General features: G+C 37.1%; 2 protein-coding genes across 3 annotated transcripts in view; both read left to right on the forward strand.

Annotated features, from left to right (window-relative positions):
• cebp1 (CCAAT/enhancer binding protein (C/EBP) 1) overlaps positions 1–2,424 on the forward strand; it is a 6,851-nt gene extending 4,427 nt beyond the window's left edge. For both annotated transcript variants that reach the window (XM_081352976.1, XM_081352977.1), the window contains one exon: positions 1,202–2,424. In XM_081352976.1, the coding sequence (XP_081209102.1) occupies positions 1,202–1,507 (306 nt within the window). In that variant the 3' untranslated portion in view covers positions 1,508–2,424. The remainder of the gene's footprint in view (positions 1–1,201) is intronic.
• Positions 2,425–5,670: 3,246 nt separating this feature from the next.
• slc22a17 (solute carrier family 22 member 17) lies at positions 5,671–18,420 on the forward strand. The gene is made up of 10 exons (XM_081352965.1): positions 5,671–6,012; positions 6,437–7,020; positions 9,942–10,045; positions 10,637–10,791; positions 11,790–11,955; positions 13,242–13,357; positions 13,516–13,624; positions 14,969–15,192; positions 15,751–15,862; positions 16,951–18,420. The coding sequence occupies exons 2-10, from the start codon at positions 6,589–6,591 to the stop codon at positions 17,225–17,227; spliced, it is 1,695 nt and encodes a 564-aa protein (XP_081209091.1). The 5' UTR covers positions 5,671–6,012; positions 6,437–6,588; the 3' UTR covers positions 17,228–18,420.
• The last annotated feature ends 1,486 nt before the right edge of the window (positions 18,421–19,906 follow it).

Genomic DNA, 19,906 nt, shown 5'->3' on the forward strand with positions numbered 1-19,906 from the left:
CTGAGGATATGAGTAAAATGAATTAGTAAATAATTCTATGAGTAAATACTTAATATTAGTGAATATTAAATTAGATAGAATAGTAAATATTATATAATAAATATGTTTTTTAAAATAATTTTAATATATTTTATTTAAAACTTTTTCTGGAATAATTTGTAATTTTCTCTGTGTTAGAAATCATTTGAGGCACTGAAATAATTACAATTAATGATAAATAAAGAATTGTTGTAGGGAAATATTAATGTTAGATTCCATTGAATGTTTGTGGTTTGGACAACAAGGATACATTAAGAGAAAAAGAATGTTAAAAAAAAGCTGGAAAAAGCATTTGCTAAATTAATAAATGTAAACAAGTCTTGTGTCCCATAGTGCACTGTGAGCTCAATGAAAATGTCCATTTAAAATTGTGGAAAAAGTGGGAGAAATGTTTATGATCTGGGAAAGAGTGGTAGCACTTTATTTTATCTATAAAAAAAACTATTAAGACATTTTAAAAAATGTATAATTATATATTATATGTATAATAACTTCTAACTTATATTCTTATGCAAATGACAAAAACAACAAAATTACTAAAACTTTAACAAAAATTAAAATGGAATATATACAAATAAAACTAATTTAACATTTTAATAAAACTAATAGTTTCTCATTTATATTAAAATAACACTGGTTTATGATTATGTCTGATAATACAAGTAAAATTAATTAGTAAATAATAACTCTATGAGTAAATAGTTAATATTTGAAATTATATATTGATTTGTATATAATAACATTCAGTTATTAATGATTATAATGATAGTTATAAATATAGAAACAAATATTAGATAATAAATTAAATATGTTAGAATTATTTAAAAACCACTAGTTTAACCTGATGTTCTAAAATAATCACAACTGAATCTGAAATAAAATTAATAAAAACTATATAGAAATATTTAAACAAATTATAATTATATATATATATATATACTATACTTATATATATATATAGTTTAAATATGTCTATATAATTTTTGTTAATTTTATTTCAGTTTCAGTTGTGAAAAATGACACTTATTTTTATCGCCAAAATCTATTGGAACTCGTTGTGTTTGTTTTGTCGAATGTTCCAATCTGTTCATCTCTGAATGAATAGCTTTCACTGAACTCTATTTCTTTTCTGTTCTCTGCAACTCTACCGATCTCTAAGAAGGATTTTTCCCAGTTTCTTCTGCCGCCGCCAGTGCCCGCTCTCCGCCAGTCCGCACAGAAGAGAGGTCTGAGCAAAGACAGCGTCGAGTATCGCCTGCGCAGAGAGCGCAACAACATCGCCGTGAGGAAGAGTCGCGATAAAGCTCGCCGCCGTATCCAGCTGACCCAGCAGAGGGCGCTACAGCTTCAGGACGAGAACCACAGGCTGCAGATGCACATACAGCGCCTGTCACACGAGGTGGACTCGCTCAGACACTATCTGTCACAGCGCCACCTACAGGCCAAAGAGCAGGACGACAACTGCTGAGACTCTCAAGGTTCTGTTCATCTTGGTTTCACTTTATTTTCATGGTCCCTTTAAAGGTGCACTGTGTGATTTCTAGCGGCATCTAGTGGTGAGGTTGCGAATTGCACCCAACAGAAGTTACGGTGGCCAACAGGAAGTGATGTTGTCATCTGAGTAGCCAGCCAATGAGGTTTCTTTACAAAGATAAGAAATCAAGAAATTATGTTAACTTAATTATTCAGTAAAACGATGTTATTGTGAATATTATTGTGACTTGTTCATCATTGTGTCAGTGTTTATTCTCTGACTTTAGCTGAAGTTTCTTTACACGAAGAACAACAATAGTGATGAAACACGTTTGTCCGTTCAGGGCCACCGTAGAAACATGTGGATGTAAGCGGACCCATGGTGTGTGTAGAGAGAAATGGCTCATTCTAAGCTAATAACAACATACCGGTTCATGATGTAAAGTCTTTATATCAATATAAGTTATCAATATGATATTGCATTTCTGTCAACAGATCCTCCTAAATATTACACACTGCACCTTTAACACATTCTGTTGATTATAAGTGACGCTGCACCTACATGTCTACTAACTCTCATAGAGTGTTAGTAGAGTATTAGTAGGGTTAGGGTTAGTAGAAGAAGTTGACATGTAGTTGCAAAGTTACTTATAGTCAGGAGAATGTTCAAAAGGGACCATCAAAATAAAGTGTTACCTTGATCTTAGATTAGATTCGTGACTTTCTTATAAGTGAACATGGGAAATAATCTTCTGGGGACTAGTCAAGTCTCAACTAGTTGCAAACATCTAAAGCTGGAGTAGCTGTCATCATTCTGAATGATAAACCGATGTTGGTTGTGTTAAACATCAGCAAATCTAAAAATACTCAAGCGTTTTCTGTTCTGATTTTAAATAAATAGTTCAATCTTGTAACTCGTTTAATTTTGTATTCTTCAGAGATTCTGCAGTGAATATTTCTCATGGTTGTTTTATTTTTTGAAAGTCAGTTTGTATATAGACACAATCTTTGAAGTTTTGACTAAAATATTAAAAAAATCGACGAATCTATTTTTAACATGTTTTGCACTGAATGGCTTCTCAATCTAAACCGTAAAGGTCACATCTTGCAATAAGGAAAATTAGAAGTATTTCTCATCATTAGTTCATGTAAACTAAAGCATTTATTCAGTTTAGTTAGTTAACTTCAGCATTCAGCATTAGTTAATATTATTTAACGGACCTGAGCTGACATGAACTAACAATGAACAGTTTTATTTTTAATTAATTAACATTAACAGACTAATAAATATGTTTTGCTCATTATTAATGCACTAACTAACGTTAAATAACGAGACTTTACTGTAAAGTGTTTAACAATTACGCAAATTAATATCTGAAGCAAGAAAAAAGCATTACAAACAAATTCTGGACGTCAAAAATAATTACTTTGCTAAAATAATTTGGGTTACGCTTTATTTTAAGGCGTCTGTGTTACAGTGTAAGTACTGAGTAATAGTTATTAACTACATGTACTTACTATTGGGTTAGGATTAGGTGCATGTAATTATGCATAATTTATGGTTATTACTACAGTAACTACATGTGACATGGCCACTGTAAAATAAAGTGTTACCGTAATTTGTTATTAACTCATTGTTGTCTGAAATTACAGACACGCATGACACATGAGTTCACGTGTTTTGTATGTATTCATACAGTTTCGGTTTCTGTTCTTCTGACATATATGAAAAATACTCTTGACTTTTGTATTAATGTTCAGTCGTGTGATTTAATCGTTAAAGAATATAACGATAATTAAACTTTAGAATTCTAATTCGTAACTTTTAATGGGAACTGCTGATTTTACACCAAACATATAAAACCACAGACTTATGACATGAAAACTAGCTCTTCTATGATTATAAAAAATCCCACAAAACATGCATGATTTCCACAGATTATCCGCACACTAAATCCAGCAGCTTTGCAGATTTGCCTCCTCTGAACTGAGTTATTATTTGGTCAATCTGCATTGATTGTAAATTGCACAACACAATAGCAGACTGTCATCTTTCCTCCCTTCAAACGGACACGATGACACGGGTGTTTGAGCGGGAAGAGCTCAGGCCGAGCTTCAGTGGGACGGATGAGATTTCAACACATGTGGGACAGTGCGCTGGTGATAGCATCACGACACTGGGGTGTTCAGGTCTTCCTGTGGCTTCCACTGATAGCACTGGCTCGGGGTTATCTGGTTCTGGTTACCCGTAACACCAGATGAACTGAGGCTGATAACACACAGGGACACACGTCCACTAGAGAACACTCTGACATTTATTAATTCACACAACTGTTGATGTTTGTGTGTTGTAACTTCATTCCGTATGGCTGTGGAGCAATCTGCGGTCCCAGACCTGAAATCTGCCACAGTGTGAGGAAAGAGTGTGTGTTTCAACCGAGCCTCTGTTACTCAACTCAGTGCGAGAGGACAGGCTGAGATGCGAACGCTCAACACCTGAACACACACTCACTGCATTTCAAATTAAACTACAATGTTTAATTTAAGAATATTTTATTTTATTTTAAATTGATATATAACTTTTGTTATAATATAATGTATTATATTATACATAATAGCATGGCACTATCATGGTACTTGTCTGAAAAACTTTAATGCTTAACAGTAGGCCTAAAGTTTTACTTTAAATAAAAAAAATATGTATAATAAAAATATTATAATATAATGAAATTATATTATACTTATAATATATATAAATATAATTGTATTTTAAATGAATATATAACTTATTATATTATACTGACTATCATGGTACTATCATGATACTTGTCTGAAAAACTAATATTTTACAGTAGGCCTAAAGTTTTACTTTAAATTTAAATATAATTTAATAAATATAAATTATTATAATATAATAATATGAAATTATACTATATAATATTATATTATATGTTAAACTAAAATATAATAATTTATATATTAATATAAAATAAAATATATACAGAAATAGAATGGCATTATCATGATACTTGTCTGAAAATTATATATATATATATATATATATATATATATATATATATATATATAATTAAAATAGAAAATTTATTATTATTATTCTAACCCCATTTGGCCAAAAAAAAAAAAAAAAAAATCTTGTCTTGAGCAAAAACTCTAATTTAACACTTAAATTTGATAATGTTTTTACACACACACACACACACACACACACACACACACACACACACACACACACACACACACACACACACACACACACACACACACACACACACACACACACACACACACACACACACACACACACACACACACACAAAATAGACCTAAAAGTAATTTTGCTTATGTATTTTGATTTAAAAATGTTCAGATATTATATTTGTTCTGGAAAACAACAAAAATACAGAGGAAGAATTTTTAGCATAGTCAATCATGACACACGTCTAAAAGATAAATAATTGAAGAGTTCAGATGCAAAAGCCTCTAAGTGCCATCTCTGAAAATTTCTTCTAGAATGATCATTTTTATCAAGTTTGTATATTTAAGTTCAGTTATTTCACTTAAATGGCAATGAAGATTACCTATTAACTGTCATTTAAGTGAAATTACTGAAATTAAATATACAAGCTTTCTAAAAATGATAATTCTAGAAGAAAATTTCAGATGGCACTTTTGCAGAGGCTTTTGCATCTGAACTCTTCAATTGTAGATTTTAAAGTTTTATTTAAAAATTAATGTAGAACTTTGAATAATATCTTTAAATAATATTCCATATATCAATTGTCATGCCATTTTAACGAGCTTATGAGTTTTCTTTGATAAATGTAGTAGGTCATACTTTCATTTCATGCATACAGACATTTCACATACTGTGCAGAGTGACCACAGCCATTGTGTACTGCTTTTTAAATAGTGCGCATGTAGTAATATAGTGTGTAATGCCTATGCAGTTTTGTAACCGTTGTAAAATGAAATAAAAATCCTTTGTAACAGTTTTCGCGTGTGGTGAAATGGCGCCCTCGTGCGGTCGTGTGGCTGTACTGCAACTGCGTCTAGTTGAATGTTTCCGAAGGTGCCCGAATGTTCCCGATGTTTTCCGACACTGGCCGCCAGTCGGGCCGGTTTTTCCGCCCCGTCCGCGTCTCGGTGCCTGGATCCGTTTCCGTCCATGGCCGTCATCATCTCCGAGACAGCGGAATCCAGGCGTTATTTACCTCCATTTAACGCGTTTGTTTGGCGTCGCGTGCGGCGGACAGAACGCGTCGGATCAGCAGAAGTGAAGCGAGGCGCTTTTGTTTGTGTGTGTGGAGAGACGTTTATTACGCCGGACTGAACGGGCCGAACGGGTCCAGAACACATCAGAACACATCATCATCATCATCTTCATCAGTGTGTGTGTGCTGGAGTCCTCCTGTGAATCAGCTGATGTGATCAGTGTCTCATCTGTGTCTCATCTGGAGACATCAGCATCAGCAGTCGCAGGTGAGGGTTCGCTATGCTTTTAATAAATAAATAAGTCATTTTCATAACAGGACTTGTGAATGATGATCAGAAGCTTTGCTCATATGCATGATCATATTCGTGTTTATGTTCTATGGTTTCATCACTGCAGTTGTTCTCTCTATAATTCCACTTACATAACACTCACATTCCTCCAGTTCGTTCTTTCTATTCATCTGTTCATTCTTTCATTTTATTCTTTCACCTGTTCAGTCTTTAACTTTCATCTGATGTATTTTCTTTTATTCTTAAGTTTCACCTTCAAGTCATACTTTCATTTGAATTTGCTCTCTCTCTCTCTCTCTCTCTCTCTCTCTCTCTCTCTCTCTCTCTCTCTCTCTCTCTCTCTCTCTCTCTCTCTATCAGATCCAGCACTCATGATTTCATGTTCCCTTGTCTCCTTCAGGTTGTTTCTTGTCGTTCGGTCTCAGGCGGCGAGCAGAGGAAGAGAGAGAGTGAGAGACACAGACAAACGTCTATCTTTCTCTCTCTCTCTCTTTCTCTCTCTCTCTCTCTCTCCTCACCGCATCAGTAACGAGCCGGTCTCTCAAACGAACGATGACATCACCCTCCCCCCCGCTGGGCTCCCCGGCCCCGTGTCCCCCCCCTCCTCCCTCGCTCCCCTCCTCCCCCCCCTCCTCCCTGCCCCTCCCCCTCCCCCCCACCGGAGAGGTCATGATTCTGGCTCTGGGCCGAAGGAAGCAGCGGCTCTTCATCGCTCTCTCCATTATTCCCAACCTGTTCCTGGCGTTCCTGCTGTCATGTGACCCGCTCCTGACCCTGTCCTCGCCCTTCCGCTGTCGTCTCCCGGGACCGTCTCCCGTTCCTCAGGCCGCCAACGCCTCCATGCGTGCGGAGAAGGGAGACGGAGGACTGGCTCAGTGTAAGCAGTTCGTGTTCATCAACGGGACGCCGTCGGGTCTGAGGGACTGCGATGCCGGATACGACTACAACGTCACCGAAGGACTGACCAATAACATCGTCACAGAGGTGGGCCGACACTCGCAACTAATCAGTTTAAGGCTCAGAATCAAGATGTTCAGAAAAATGTTCACGCTGCTCTTTTTACGTACAGTGATGTCAGACCAGGATCCATTTCATTGTATATGTGAGGGATAATGTAGATCCAGCCGGTTGTTATCTCAGAATAAACCCGACAGGGTGATCAGGACCAGGTCTTCATCAGCCTGAAGGGGTGTATTCTGAGATAACACACACACACTCACACACACACACACACACACACACGCACAACTGAAGGGGTTTATTCTGAGATAACACACACGCACAGACACACACAACTGAAGGGGGTTTATTCTGAGATAACACACACACACACACACACACACACACACACACACACACAACTGAAGGGGTTTATTCTGAGATAACACACACGCACACACACACACAACTGAAGGGGGTTTATTCTGAGATAACACACACACACACACACACACACACACAACTGAAGGGGTGTATTCTGAGATAACACACACACACACACACACACACACACACACACACACACACACACACACACACACACACACACACACAACTGAAGGGGTTTAATCTGAGATAACACACACACACACACACACACACACACACACACACACACACACACACAACTGAAGGGGTTATTTATTTATATTTATATAATACACAATTTTTATACACAGGGTCCCAGAATTCAAGATTTAATTGCAAAATTTAACTTTACAAAAGAACAGAATGGTATCAGATGGTACACTGCAAAAAAAAAAAAAAATAGTTACTTGATAAGCAAAATGACAGAAGAAATAAAGTTGTTCTCTGAAAAATGTATGGGTTTATTAAAATGGAAAATGATCATTATTATTATTCTGACCCCATTTGGCAAAAAAGACCTAAAAGTCATTTTGCTGATGTATGTATCTTGATTTTCGAATGTTCAGATATTTGCTATGAGATCAATAATTGGCAACTTTTGTGTGATTCATCAGTTCATAAACACAAGCGATCGTCAAGCTTAAAGTGTGGGGCAGCCCCGATCACTGCAAAAGTGACCCGAGTGAAAGAAAATAAGTCACATGTTTCAGTCTCATTTTAGTATCTTTAATATGCTTATAGTTTTTAGTAATATTTTGCAATAGTTTTTATTTTTATATTTTTCATTTTAAAGGTTTTAGTCATTTTGTTGTGTGTGTTATTTAATTTTATTCATTTGAATCCAGTTTTAGTTTTGGTAACACTTTATTTTACAGTATCCTTGTTACACGTTGCATGTCATAATAACTATAAATTATGCATAATTACACGCAACTAACCCTAAATCAAACCCCAATTCTAACTCTATAGTAAGTACATGTAGTTTATTATTATTACTCAGTACTTACACTGTAACATGGACACCTTAAAATAAAGCGTAACCTTAATTTTACTACTAGTATTTAGTATTTTAGAAGAAATTTGATCTTAAACATAACCTGAAGTAAATCAAAATATAAGCTATTTCAACTTTTAAAGTATTTTCTGTTTTAGTTAATGATAACACTTTTATTTAGTTTTTGTGTGAACTAACCATATGATATCATGTCTTTAAACAGGCTAGATGGTGAATTCAGGCGCTACTACAGAATAATGCAATAATCAAAAGTTATATAAGAAAAAGTCTATGAACATGTTGATTTTAATCCTGCTGAATGTCACAGAAGTGTGATGCAAGTAATTGTAATTTTCCAAAAAATGCTCCATGATGCGACATAATCACAGCCAATCAGAACCTGTCTGACATGAAACATGTGCATGTTGACTTTGTTCTAGTGCAGAGATCGAGGAGATCGAGGAGAGTCGCTGAGAGTGTGTTGTTAACACACAGCACTGATAAGCTGCAATGGCTTTCTCACAGATTGAAATAGATTTATCTCTGGTTGTTAATCACGCTTCGTCTGGGAGGGACGCGTGTGTTTCAGTGTCTGTCAGACTCTATACGCATTCTTCAGATTCCTCACTAAACACGCCTGAAGGTTTTATTTAATCAAATAAACAGCAGGTGTTGGTTTATATATAGACTCATACACATTATTACTCCCAGTCCGGTGTTTCAAGTTAGTGGATTTTGATTTAATCGAGGATGCAAAACTGGGAACAGTCTAAAGATAGTTAATGCGTTCATTTAAGGAGTATTTTGTGTTTAGTGTGTGTGTGTGTGTGTGTGTGTGTGTGTGTGGGCTGAAGTTCTCCACCCTGAAGACGACTCATGTGTGCAGAAGAACTGGTTTGGTCACATTTCAGCTGATGATCTCTTATGTGGTCGTGTCATCATGCAGCTGGTTTGGTCACATGACATCTGACTCACTCCACAGTCGTTTACATCCTGAATTTTAAGAATTCATTTGTTATATTTACAGTGTTATTTACAGTTCTGCCGCCATCAATTGTTAACAAACAAGAATTCATTACTTCAGTGAGCTCATTGTTTCTGCCTTAAATTATTACATTGTTTAAATGCATTTTTTGCATAAATTATTGAATTGTTTAATACATTTTTAGCTAACTGTGATTTTGTAGATGTACATTTCTGAAATACATAACTTAGACAGTTTCCTTTGATTACAGATCACTCTAAATTGTAATGTGGTCTCATGCATTTTCCATAAAGCTGTGTATTGTGAAAAGCGCTGTACAAAGATATTGAATTGAATTGAATATCAAACATGAAGTGAAACTAAAGCCTGGTCATGTTTTCCGCTTTAGCGTAGAAGATCAACATGAACTTGTTCGTCTTCAGGGCGTCTTTGGAGATCACAGTGTTATTGTTTCCTTACGAACAGGAAGTCTTCTTAATTTACAAACTGTTTGCGTGTCCCTGCTACTGCTACAACTGACTTCCTGTCTGTTCTGGCTTCACTTCCTGTTGTTTCCAGTGGGATCTGGTGTGTTTGCGGTACTGGCTGGTTCCAGTAGAGGAGGTGTGCTTCATTCTGGGAACCCTCACAGGCTGTCTGGGTCTGGGTTACGCGTCTGACCGGTGAGGAACCGTCTGTTCAGGTTTTGATAGGGGTGTCACAATATATCACAATACAAAGATGCGACAATATGTATCATGAATAGTGACATTATGTATTGTGAATAGTTCACCCAAAAAACAAATTACTGAGTGAGGGAAAATTTTTCATTTTTAGAGTATTAGTGTCAGTACTACATTAAACTACTATATGTAATGTTGAATATAATGTATAATAATGCAATGGGGGAATATGTGTGGGTCCTGATAATGCCAAATGTCTGATGTTACCAGTAAAAGTGGCCGTCATTATTTTGAATATCTCTAGTCTAAAATAATTCAGTATTTTCAGCTTCATAATCATGAATATTGTTATTCTGGTGTTTCTATTGTCCTGTGCTTTGGGTTTCAGCACCAAGTCCAAGACTATTAATTTTTACACACAATGTTAAACCAAATTTAGCATTTTAATCAACAGTAAAAAAAAATTACTAACCTTTTATCAAATGTCTTGGAGTATCGCAATAATATCGTATCGTGAAATGTATCGAATCGTGTCGTTTTTGATGTTATGTCAGTAATTTGTGTATTGAGTTGTGCTGTTGTTGTGTTCAGGCTGGGCAGGCACAAGTCTCTGCTGGTGTCTCTGACCCTGGCGGTGGTGTTCGGCGTGCTGGTGTGTGTCTCGCCCTCGCCGCCGGTCTTCATCTCCATGCGGTTCTGTCTCGCCGCTGCGAGCGCTGGCGTCTACCTCACGCTCTACGTCACACGTGAGTCAAACACACACGGAAACACTCATGCTCAGCGGTGTTTGTTTGCTGTGGGTTCGGGATGATATTACACTGCAAAAAAGTTAAATATCTAAACGTTCTGGTGCTGCTCGCCTGGCGGTCAGAAATGACACATTTTTAACATTTTATTTCAATGAAATGAATGTACTATATTTTAGTTCAGTAATGTTTTACATTTAATTTGTTGTACTTTCAGGTGATTTTATGGTAGTAAATATGGTTATAATCCATTTATTACCTGTTAACCATTTTTTGAGCATTTCCAACTTAAACTGTTGTAAATCTTGAATGCTTTGGAGCAACAGATTTAAGTTTGGTCTCTTTTTAAAGAAGACACATGGCAGATGATTACTGAAGTGAACAGTTATAGAAATGTAAGTTTATTATTACGAAAAATGCATAAAATACTATTTTTTATATTTTATATGAAATCTATATTTTCCAAAGCATGTTTTACTCTAAAACTGTCAAAAAAAATACTATTTTTTATATTTTATATGAAATCTATATTTTCCAAAGCATGTTTTACTCTAAAACTGTCAAAAAAAAAAAAAAAAAAAAACCTAAACAAGTTGTGTTCCAAATTTGAGGTTGAAAAATGCTGCTTTCAGTAAGATTTTGTTTGAGCGCAGTACCAAACATTTCCACTTGATGAAATTCATTTCCCATTCATTTCCAATGCGTTCATTCTTGACCGCGGACAATACAAAACAATTTTTCAGGACCATTTAACCTTTTTGAATCATGTCCATCATTTTTTGTGTGTTCACTTTACCAAGTTTTGTACCATTCCAATGCAGTAAAAATGTCTAAAAATGCAAAATGTTTAGTTTTTTGGTCGAAAACAGAACCAGAGGCTTCAACAACCCATTGCGAGTGAACTAAAACTACAGATACTAATATCCAGAACAGAATATAAAAAGCTTGAATGCATCCTATTAGTCATGACCTTTACACCAGTGTCTGTTGTGTTCCAGGTCTGGAGCTCTGTGACCCCTCCCTGCGGCTGCTGGCCACGACGATGTCCGGTCTGACCACGTTTGCGGGCGAGCTCCTGCTGCTGGCTGTGGCCCTCGGCTGTGGCTCCTGGAGGGGCCTGTTGGGAACCGGAGCGGCTCCGCTGGCGTTGTTCCTGTGCTACGGGTTAGTCCATGAGGAATACAACCCACTGATCAGCTTTTGCAATAACTGTGCTCTAGCAAATGGTTCAGATGTCGCACAGTTCAGCTTGTATCATGTGGTTTTGGTTTGTATACTGTCTCTATTAGAGGTGCACTGATAAGAAAGTTTGAGACTGATAACTATTATGAGGTCATTTAAGACAGCTAGATGATTCATAAAACATTTTACCAGGAAATGATGACAAAACATGATGTGTTTATAATTTCATACCTATTCTAACTTATACTTCCACGTCACTCTTGTTGTCTCAACAAAACCTTAACACTGTCCTTCCTTTTATTACTAACTTTAGGTCCATTCTAAACCAATGTTATATATATATATATATATACAGTATATATATATATATATATATATATATATATATGTGTGTGTGTATGTGTATATATAATATATATATATATACACTGTTTATATATGGTGGTGACCATAATACCACACCTACTAATGACCGGTGACCATTTTAGATAGCAGTGAAAATTACAGAAATGTAATTAATTAAAAAGTAAAATAGCACTGCATAGTCTTCACTGTATAAATCAACAGATTAATCCTTATCAAAGTTGTTCAGTCAAAAGCAGTGAGTGATTTTCCTTAGTCTTCTGTTGTGTGATTAGTGTTATTATAGAGACGTCAGCAGGTTTATTAGGCTGCTGTCACTTTAAGAGCTGCACGGATCCAATCTACTGTTACACATACGTTTTATTTCTCATCTGTTTTCGTTCAGTAGAAATTCAGTGATGTATTTTACCTCAGCAAAATTCACAAAACATCACAGACACCCAAATCTGAAGTTTACTCGGGTCATCGGCGATCCTTAATGTTGATCCCTGAAACAAGGTCTATGAGCTGCAATATGAAAACCATATTTGACATGTTTTGAAACATAAACAGGTCCTGCAGGTCAGGCGTCAGTTCAGTGGATAACATCTCTAATGTTATTAGACTGGCTCAGCATCAACACACTCATACTTGAGCTGCTGGGAACAGGAAGTAAAGCTTTTCAACACTTCATCAGCCTAAATGCAAACCGACTGCTCCTTCAGCCTCATTCAGAAATATTGATCTAAAATTCCCTGTGAAGCATCAAAGCTTTAAGAGCAGCCAGCGCGCATTAGCGCTTGTCAGTAATGATGCTGGCGGCACAGTGTCGTTTCTCCCTGTGCTGTTTGTAGAGCAAATGCTGGTATTACTCTCTGAAGCTGCTCTTTTTGCTGGCATTTAAAGATCAGTTTGTTTGTCTTCAGGATCCCGGGAGTGTTTCCCGAATCGCCTCGCTGGCTTCTGCTTTCCGAAAGGACGGGAGACATGAATTCCTTCAGCGAACGGAGCGAGCGGCAGAGAGATGACGACAGTTTCACGGGTTAGTTTTAAGAATATCTTTGTCTGGTTGACGCTCGGAAATGTTCATTTTGAAACGCAGACAGCATCAGTTTCTGCTGGATGTTTTTCGTCTAATAGTTGCTCAGTTCTCAATGAACAAGAATGCAGAATGAGAGTGTGTTATTGTGTCTGATGCAGAGATGGACACAGAGTCGTCCTCATCTCCTGGACGTCCTCACCTGTCCTTCCCAGAGCTGCTGCACAGCAGAAACATCTGGAAAAACCTGTGTGTGCTGGGATTCACATCGTAAGTGATTCCTACTGTTTTTCATTGCCTAATGTGCAAAAATGAACAACTTTTGGAAGTTGGTGGCGGACTGCTCTTGCAAAATAACAAAATAGCTCATTTTCAGCTGATTGTCTTTTTGACAAGAGAAAAACTAAACATGTTTCCTTCAGGAAGCAACAGTGTAGATATAGAACAAATGTTTAGTGAGTACTTGTACACCAAAAGTATTGGTACACACCTCTTAATTCTTGAAATTAGGTGTTTCAATCAGACCCATTGCCACAGGTGTATAAAATCAAGCATTTGGGAAAGACATTGGTCGTTCTGAAGAGCTCAGTGGATTCAAGCATGGCACTGTGATTGGATGCCACCTTTGCAGCAAGTGGTGTCGTGAAATTTCATCCCAGCTTGATATTTCATGGTCAACTGGAAGTGGTTTTATTGGAAAGTGGAAGCGTTTAGGAACATTTAGAGTGTGTAAAACTTCCACTGGCATTAATATCAGCACAAAAAATGTGCGGCGGGAGCTTTGCGGAGTGGGTTTCCATGGCCGTGCAGATGCATGTACAATAGTAAGTGTCGGATGGAGAGGTGAGTGTGGAGTGTTGAATCGTTCTGGCAGTCTCATAGACGAATCTGGGTTTGGTGGATGCCAGGAGAAACTTACCTGTCGGACTGCATCGTGCCAACTGGAGGTTTGGTGGAGGGGGGATTATGGTGTGGGGCTGTTTTTCACGGCTCTTCCAGATTATTATTCTTATAAGATTATTATTCTCTCTTCCAGATAATTATTTCTTCTATGTAAAGCACTTTGAATTGCCTTGCCTTGGCTTCCAGTAAAAGGAAATCTTAATACTTAAGCTTACCTAGACATTTTAGACCAGGGGTGCCCAATCCTGCGCCTGCCGATCGACTGTCCTGCACAGTTCATCTCCAACCCTAATCAAACACACCTGTCTTTAATTTTCAAGTGAACCTGAAGACCTTAATTGATTGCTACAGGTGTGTTTGATTAGGGTCGGAGATGAACTGTGCAGGACAGTCGATCGGCAGGAGCAGGATTGGGCACCCCTGTTTTAGACAATGCTTTGTGGGAACAGTTTGCGGAAAGCCCTTTTCTATCCCATTATTACTTGGTGCACAAAGGTACATAAAGATGTGGTTGGATGAGTTTGGTGTCGAAGAATTATGACTGACATCACAGGAATAAATTGCGGGCCAAAGTCTGAACTTTCATTGTAATGATCATACTGACTATTACATAGTCTTCAGTGTCACATGATCCTTCAGAAATCATTCTAATATGCTGATTTGCTGCTCATTTCTTCAATGTTGAAAAATGTTTTGCTGCACTGTGTCCAGGTTCATCTCTCATGGCATCAGTCACTGCTACAGCTCTTTCAGAGGTGACGTCAGAGGGATCACCCCCAGTTTCTATTGGACGTACCTGCTGTCTGTGTGTGCCGGGGGCGGAGCCTGGCTGCTGCTCTGGGCAACAGTGGACAGGTTTGGTCGTCGTGGAATTCTTCTTCTAGCCATGACCTTGACCGGACTGGCTTCCCTAATCCTGCTCGGACTCATGGACTGTAAGTGTCCACGGGTCGCTTTCCCGTACACCATACACACATACTAATGACAGTATTTTACTTGGGTATTCTCAGGTGAAATTTCATCTTCAATTTAAAACAATAAAGAAAGGAATTCATATTTAATTATTTATAATATTTATTTTTAATAATACAGAAAAATGTATACTGCATGTGAGCACATTGTCCTTCAAAATCTCATCACTTCAAATACTGTAAATAAATAAATCTCATTCATCCTGTTTGGACACTGTGAATTTAAAATAAATATATATATATATAATATTCTGCATAAATTTAAAACAAATACTACAGGGATACATATTTATAATTGCACTTGTTTAAATAATGTTATAATGTTGTGCTTCATTGTTTAGTAATTGTAAATGCATGTAATTGTTGAAAATATCACAATGCAAAACATCTACAGTATATATTTTGTGAGTGAAATATGATCTGGATATGTTTTGTGAGATTTGCACACAGAATTATCTTAAAATGCTTTATTTCTTTGAGTGTTTCTCAGTGTTTGACGTTCAGATGAATGTGTCCCTGCAGATCTGAGCGAGTCGGCGATGACCGTGTTCTCCATCATGGGCCTGTTCTCGTCCCAAGCGGCCGCTTCCCTCTCCATTCTGTTCACCGCTGAAGTCATGCCCACCGTCATCAGGTAAACACGCCAGTCCCGCAGGGCTGGTTACTAGCACACCATGATAACACCTGGCTTATTTTAGCTCCTGAAACAGCAGAATGCAGGTAATGTGTGGACAATGAGATGGGAAAGAAAAACAGCACGCTCACACCCGGGCACCAGAGCGCCGGTTAGGGATGTAATTTATGCATCTGCACCGTGTTGTTCTAGCTTCCCGCCATGAGTGTTTCTCCTGGGATGAAACTGAGGGAAGATTTGCACCAGTTGTTAACTTATTAGCTTTAAAGCAAGGCAATGTCAAGGTCATGGGTTTGATTCCTAGGGAATGTATGAACTAATAAAATGTAAACCCTGAATGCATTGCATAAAAGCATTGGCCAAATGCTTTATATATATGGCTGTTATCAATATTCTAATATTTAATTGTAATGTCGGAAGCACTTTATTGTGATTTGCTCAGAGACGTAGCGCTACTCATGCTGTCAGAATGAATAGGAATCATGGAGGAAACAATGTTCACTTATGTCTATTTCTTGGGGAAATCTTATTAAAGCCTAAATTTATTGAAGATATTTGTTTAATATCCAATGAATTTTGAATAAAATGTAGCGTCGCATTCATTGACAACCATATGAACATTACCCACACTATTGTATAGGCCACATCTAGATTCTGAAATTTCAGTCAAATGCTGTTTTTGCTGTGTCAAATACATACAATATGCATCAAATAATTTTTTATAGATGTAAATGTGCATGTGTGTAACGGCAAGAGAAAACAATGTAGATGTTGTGAAAAAAATAAAATAATTTAGTCACAGTGATAGTTCTCTTCTTCGTCGCTTCTCAGAGTCGAAGTTTTGTCGGAGTTTCCCAGTCGTGAGTGGCCACTCGTCCAATTTCTGACTAGGAAACTCATATTTACGTTAATTCCAATTGCACATGAAGGCAGCATCAGTACTAAAAGAAGCCAACGGCAAAAGTTCCATCAGAAACAAAATGTGCTTCTACTTTTGATCACTTGTTGGGAAACATTTCCATTTAGACGAAAGATTTCATAGAACCTGTGAATGTGATGTTTATGACGTTCCATTGTTGTGTCCGCAGAGGAAGTGGAGTGGGAGCCGTCATGGCGCTGGGTTGCGTGGGCCGCCTCAGTTCTCCTCTCATGGATCTGCGTAATCACTACGGATACTTTCTGCACCACGTGGTCTACTCGTCTCTGGCCCTGCTAGCGGTTCTCTCAATCCTGCTTCTCCCGGAGAGCAAACGCAAACCGCTTCCCCAGACGCTGGTGGACGGAGAACAGTACCGGCGTCCTCCGCTAGTGCGACGGCGGAGGGATAACGTTCCTCTTCTCGCTACTCCCAACCCAGAGACCTAGCCTTTACTCTTCAAGCGCATATACGGGGGGATCGTCCTCGGAGTCGCTCCCTCTCAACCATGTATCAGTAGTCATTCCTAACACCCATCGGTGGAGTCGTCCATCATGCAGTAAAGTGTGAAGGAACTGCAGCGTTCACAAACGCTCCATCTTTTTAGCGCACAATGGCATAAACCATGAGTCAAGAGTGAACAAAGTCTGACCCATGTAGCATCCAGTGACTTGATACTAGTATTAGACCGTATTTAACTTCACAGAGACAAGGGATGAAAATCACAGTGGTCGTTCTGAAATCTATTTATCCCTTTGAAACTAGGCTTATGTTCTCACTCCAGATGGAATTGGTTCTCTTAATTCTTGAACATGTTGCTGCTAAGAATGGCGGTCCCAGAGGATCGTTGAAGGACTGATCGTGTTTTGGACGAGAAACGCTGAGGATCGTTTTCTGTGCACTCTGATTGGACTGAGGCATGACACTTATTATTGTATGTTACACGTCACATTTGTAGTTAAAGGAATATTACAAGTATTAAACTTGAGCTCTATGTGCAGCAGCTGGGACTCGCTGTCAGTTCAGCTTCCCAGATTTTATTATTTTGACCCGTCGGTATTGCATATCCAAATGCAAATTTTTGTCGCAGATGATTTATCGAACTTCACAAGTTAAATAATAACGTTTTTACTGAATAATTTATGTGTAGTACATCCTTAATATTTTTAGCTTTTAATTGGAGTAATTTGACAGCTTAAGTTGTATTTAACCTGGAATATTCCTTTAATAGGCTGATTGCTCATGATGTCCCATATTTCTGTTCCTCACCTTGAAGATCGAGGCTGTACGACAGCAGAGGCATGGAGCACATTTGAATGTTGACACTGTCTAGATTTATTTATGTCTTAATGTCTGGCTCTGTAGTTTGCCTTTTGTCTTTGCCTATTGCATTTGGATTCTGAAATAAGGCACATTGGAAACACAAGTTATGTAGCTTTTCCTCGTAAACGCCTCTGTGTTCGATTTTTTTGAAATGCACTTAATAGTTCTGAATTGTAAGTAATAATTTAATTATTATAATTACTACTTGAATAATAAGGATAATAGTAATAAGTCTGATGATTGCGCAACAATTACTAAACAATGCTGTAATTATTAATACATCTTTAACCAATATAGTTACAAATAAAATCATGAAAAATCATGTGTTTGTCAAGTGATTAGAACTGAAGGCTCAAGCTGAAATAGCCTTTCTCTACACTCAAACATTGGTGGTTTGATGTTCTGTTGTACCTCTGGTATATCAGTATTTAGCTGGTTTGCATATTTTTGGCTCTTTGGTTTTTGTAACTCATTTTATACCAGAAATTCACTCTGAACTGCAGCTCCTGATTCATATATATATATATATATATATATATATATATATATATATATATATATATATATATATATATATATATTTTTTGTCAAGAAGAAATTCCTCTACAAAATAGTTATACCCAGGATCCCTGCAGTCATCGCAAACATGGAGGTTTCAGGGAATTTTAACCCTATAAAGCCTAGTGTATCATATTTGATACACTATAAATTGTCAACATCTATAAATTGTCAACATACATTTTTTGATCAAGTAAAAGGCTTTTAGTATAATTGTAAAAATGTCCACCTTCAGCTTGTGGTTCTTGTCTTTTTGCTGTGAAATGTGATTTTTGTTTGTAATATTTAAAAATTTACATTTAATGGACTGAAGCAACTACGTTTATTTGATTATCATTGTATTGCATTGCATTATATGTTTTAAAACTAGAGCTTTGATCATAAAACTAAGCATTTAAAAATCATCTTACTAAGACATTATTGGCTCATATAGTTACAACTGATATTAAGATGCATTTTATGTCAGTAGTCTAAAAAGATCTCATTGATTTACATTACAAGCATCAGAATTTCATCTTATGTCTTTGTGCATATAAACATCAGCGCCTGCACCAAATTGCATATTTTTTTTGTTCAGTTTGAATAAAATGTAGCTGTTTTTTATACCTTGAGTTGAGCTCCATACTCTCACTATATGAGCCATAAAAACATGATGTATCAAAAATGCTAATCAACAAGCATCATATTATTTCATGTGAGGCTTTTCAGGTTTCAAATGATTTCAAAGAGTCATAAAATCCTCGATTACTGAAGTCATGGTAGAGTGATAGGAATAGCTTGTCACGAGCAATACATTGTCTTGAATGAAATGTCTATAAAATGTTGAAAAATCAATTACCTTGAAAATATTAAAGTCAAGGAAATCATTGGCTGAAATCTGTGGGAACCCTGAACACAATTTTATTTAAGTAGTCCATTAGACAATGCATAAAGTATTTTAAATAAATAAATATAGAGACAGCAGAGACTAACTTAGCATTGTAGATCTATTGAATTACCATTACGGTTGTCAGGCAGCTGGCCGCCTGCGTTCTCATACTGCTGATCAATTGACTAATGGTCCTTATGAGATTCTTGCCTGGAGATTTCAACAGGGTGTGACTGCAGACGTTATGAAGGCATGCACAATGAAAACGATCTCACTTGTTGAACACTTGCACCTTGTTAACGTGACCTTTGCTGCTTAGTTGTCTTCACTTGGTGGGACGTCTAATAATAGCTTATGGTCACAACTCGTCACTCTGGCT

The sequence above is a fragment of the Scardinius erythrophthalmus genome, assembly GCF_964197995.2.
Source record: "Scardinius erythrophthalmus genome assembly, chromosome: 22".
NCBI classification, from domain to species: domain Eukaryota; kingdom Metazoa; phylum Chordata; class Actinopteri; order Cypriniformes; family Leuciscidae; genus Scardinius; species Scardinius erythrophthalmus.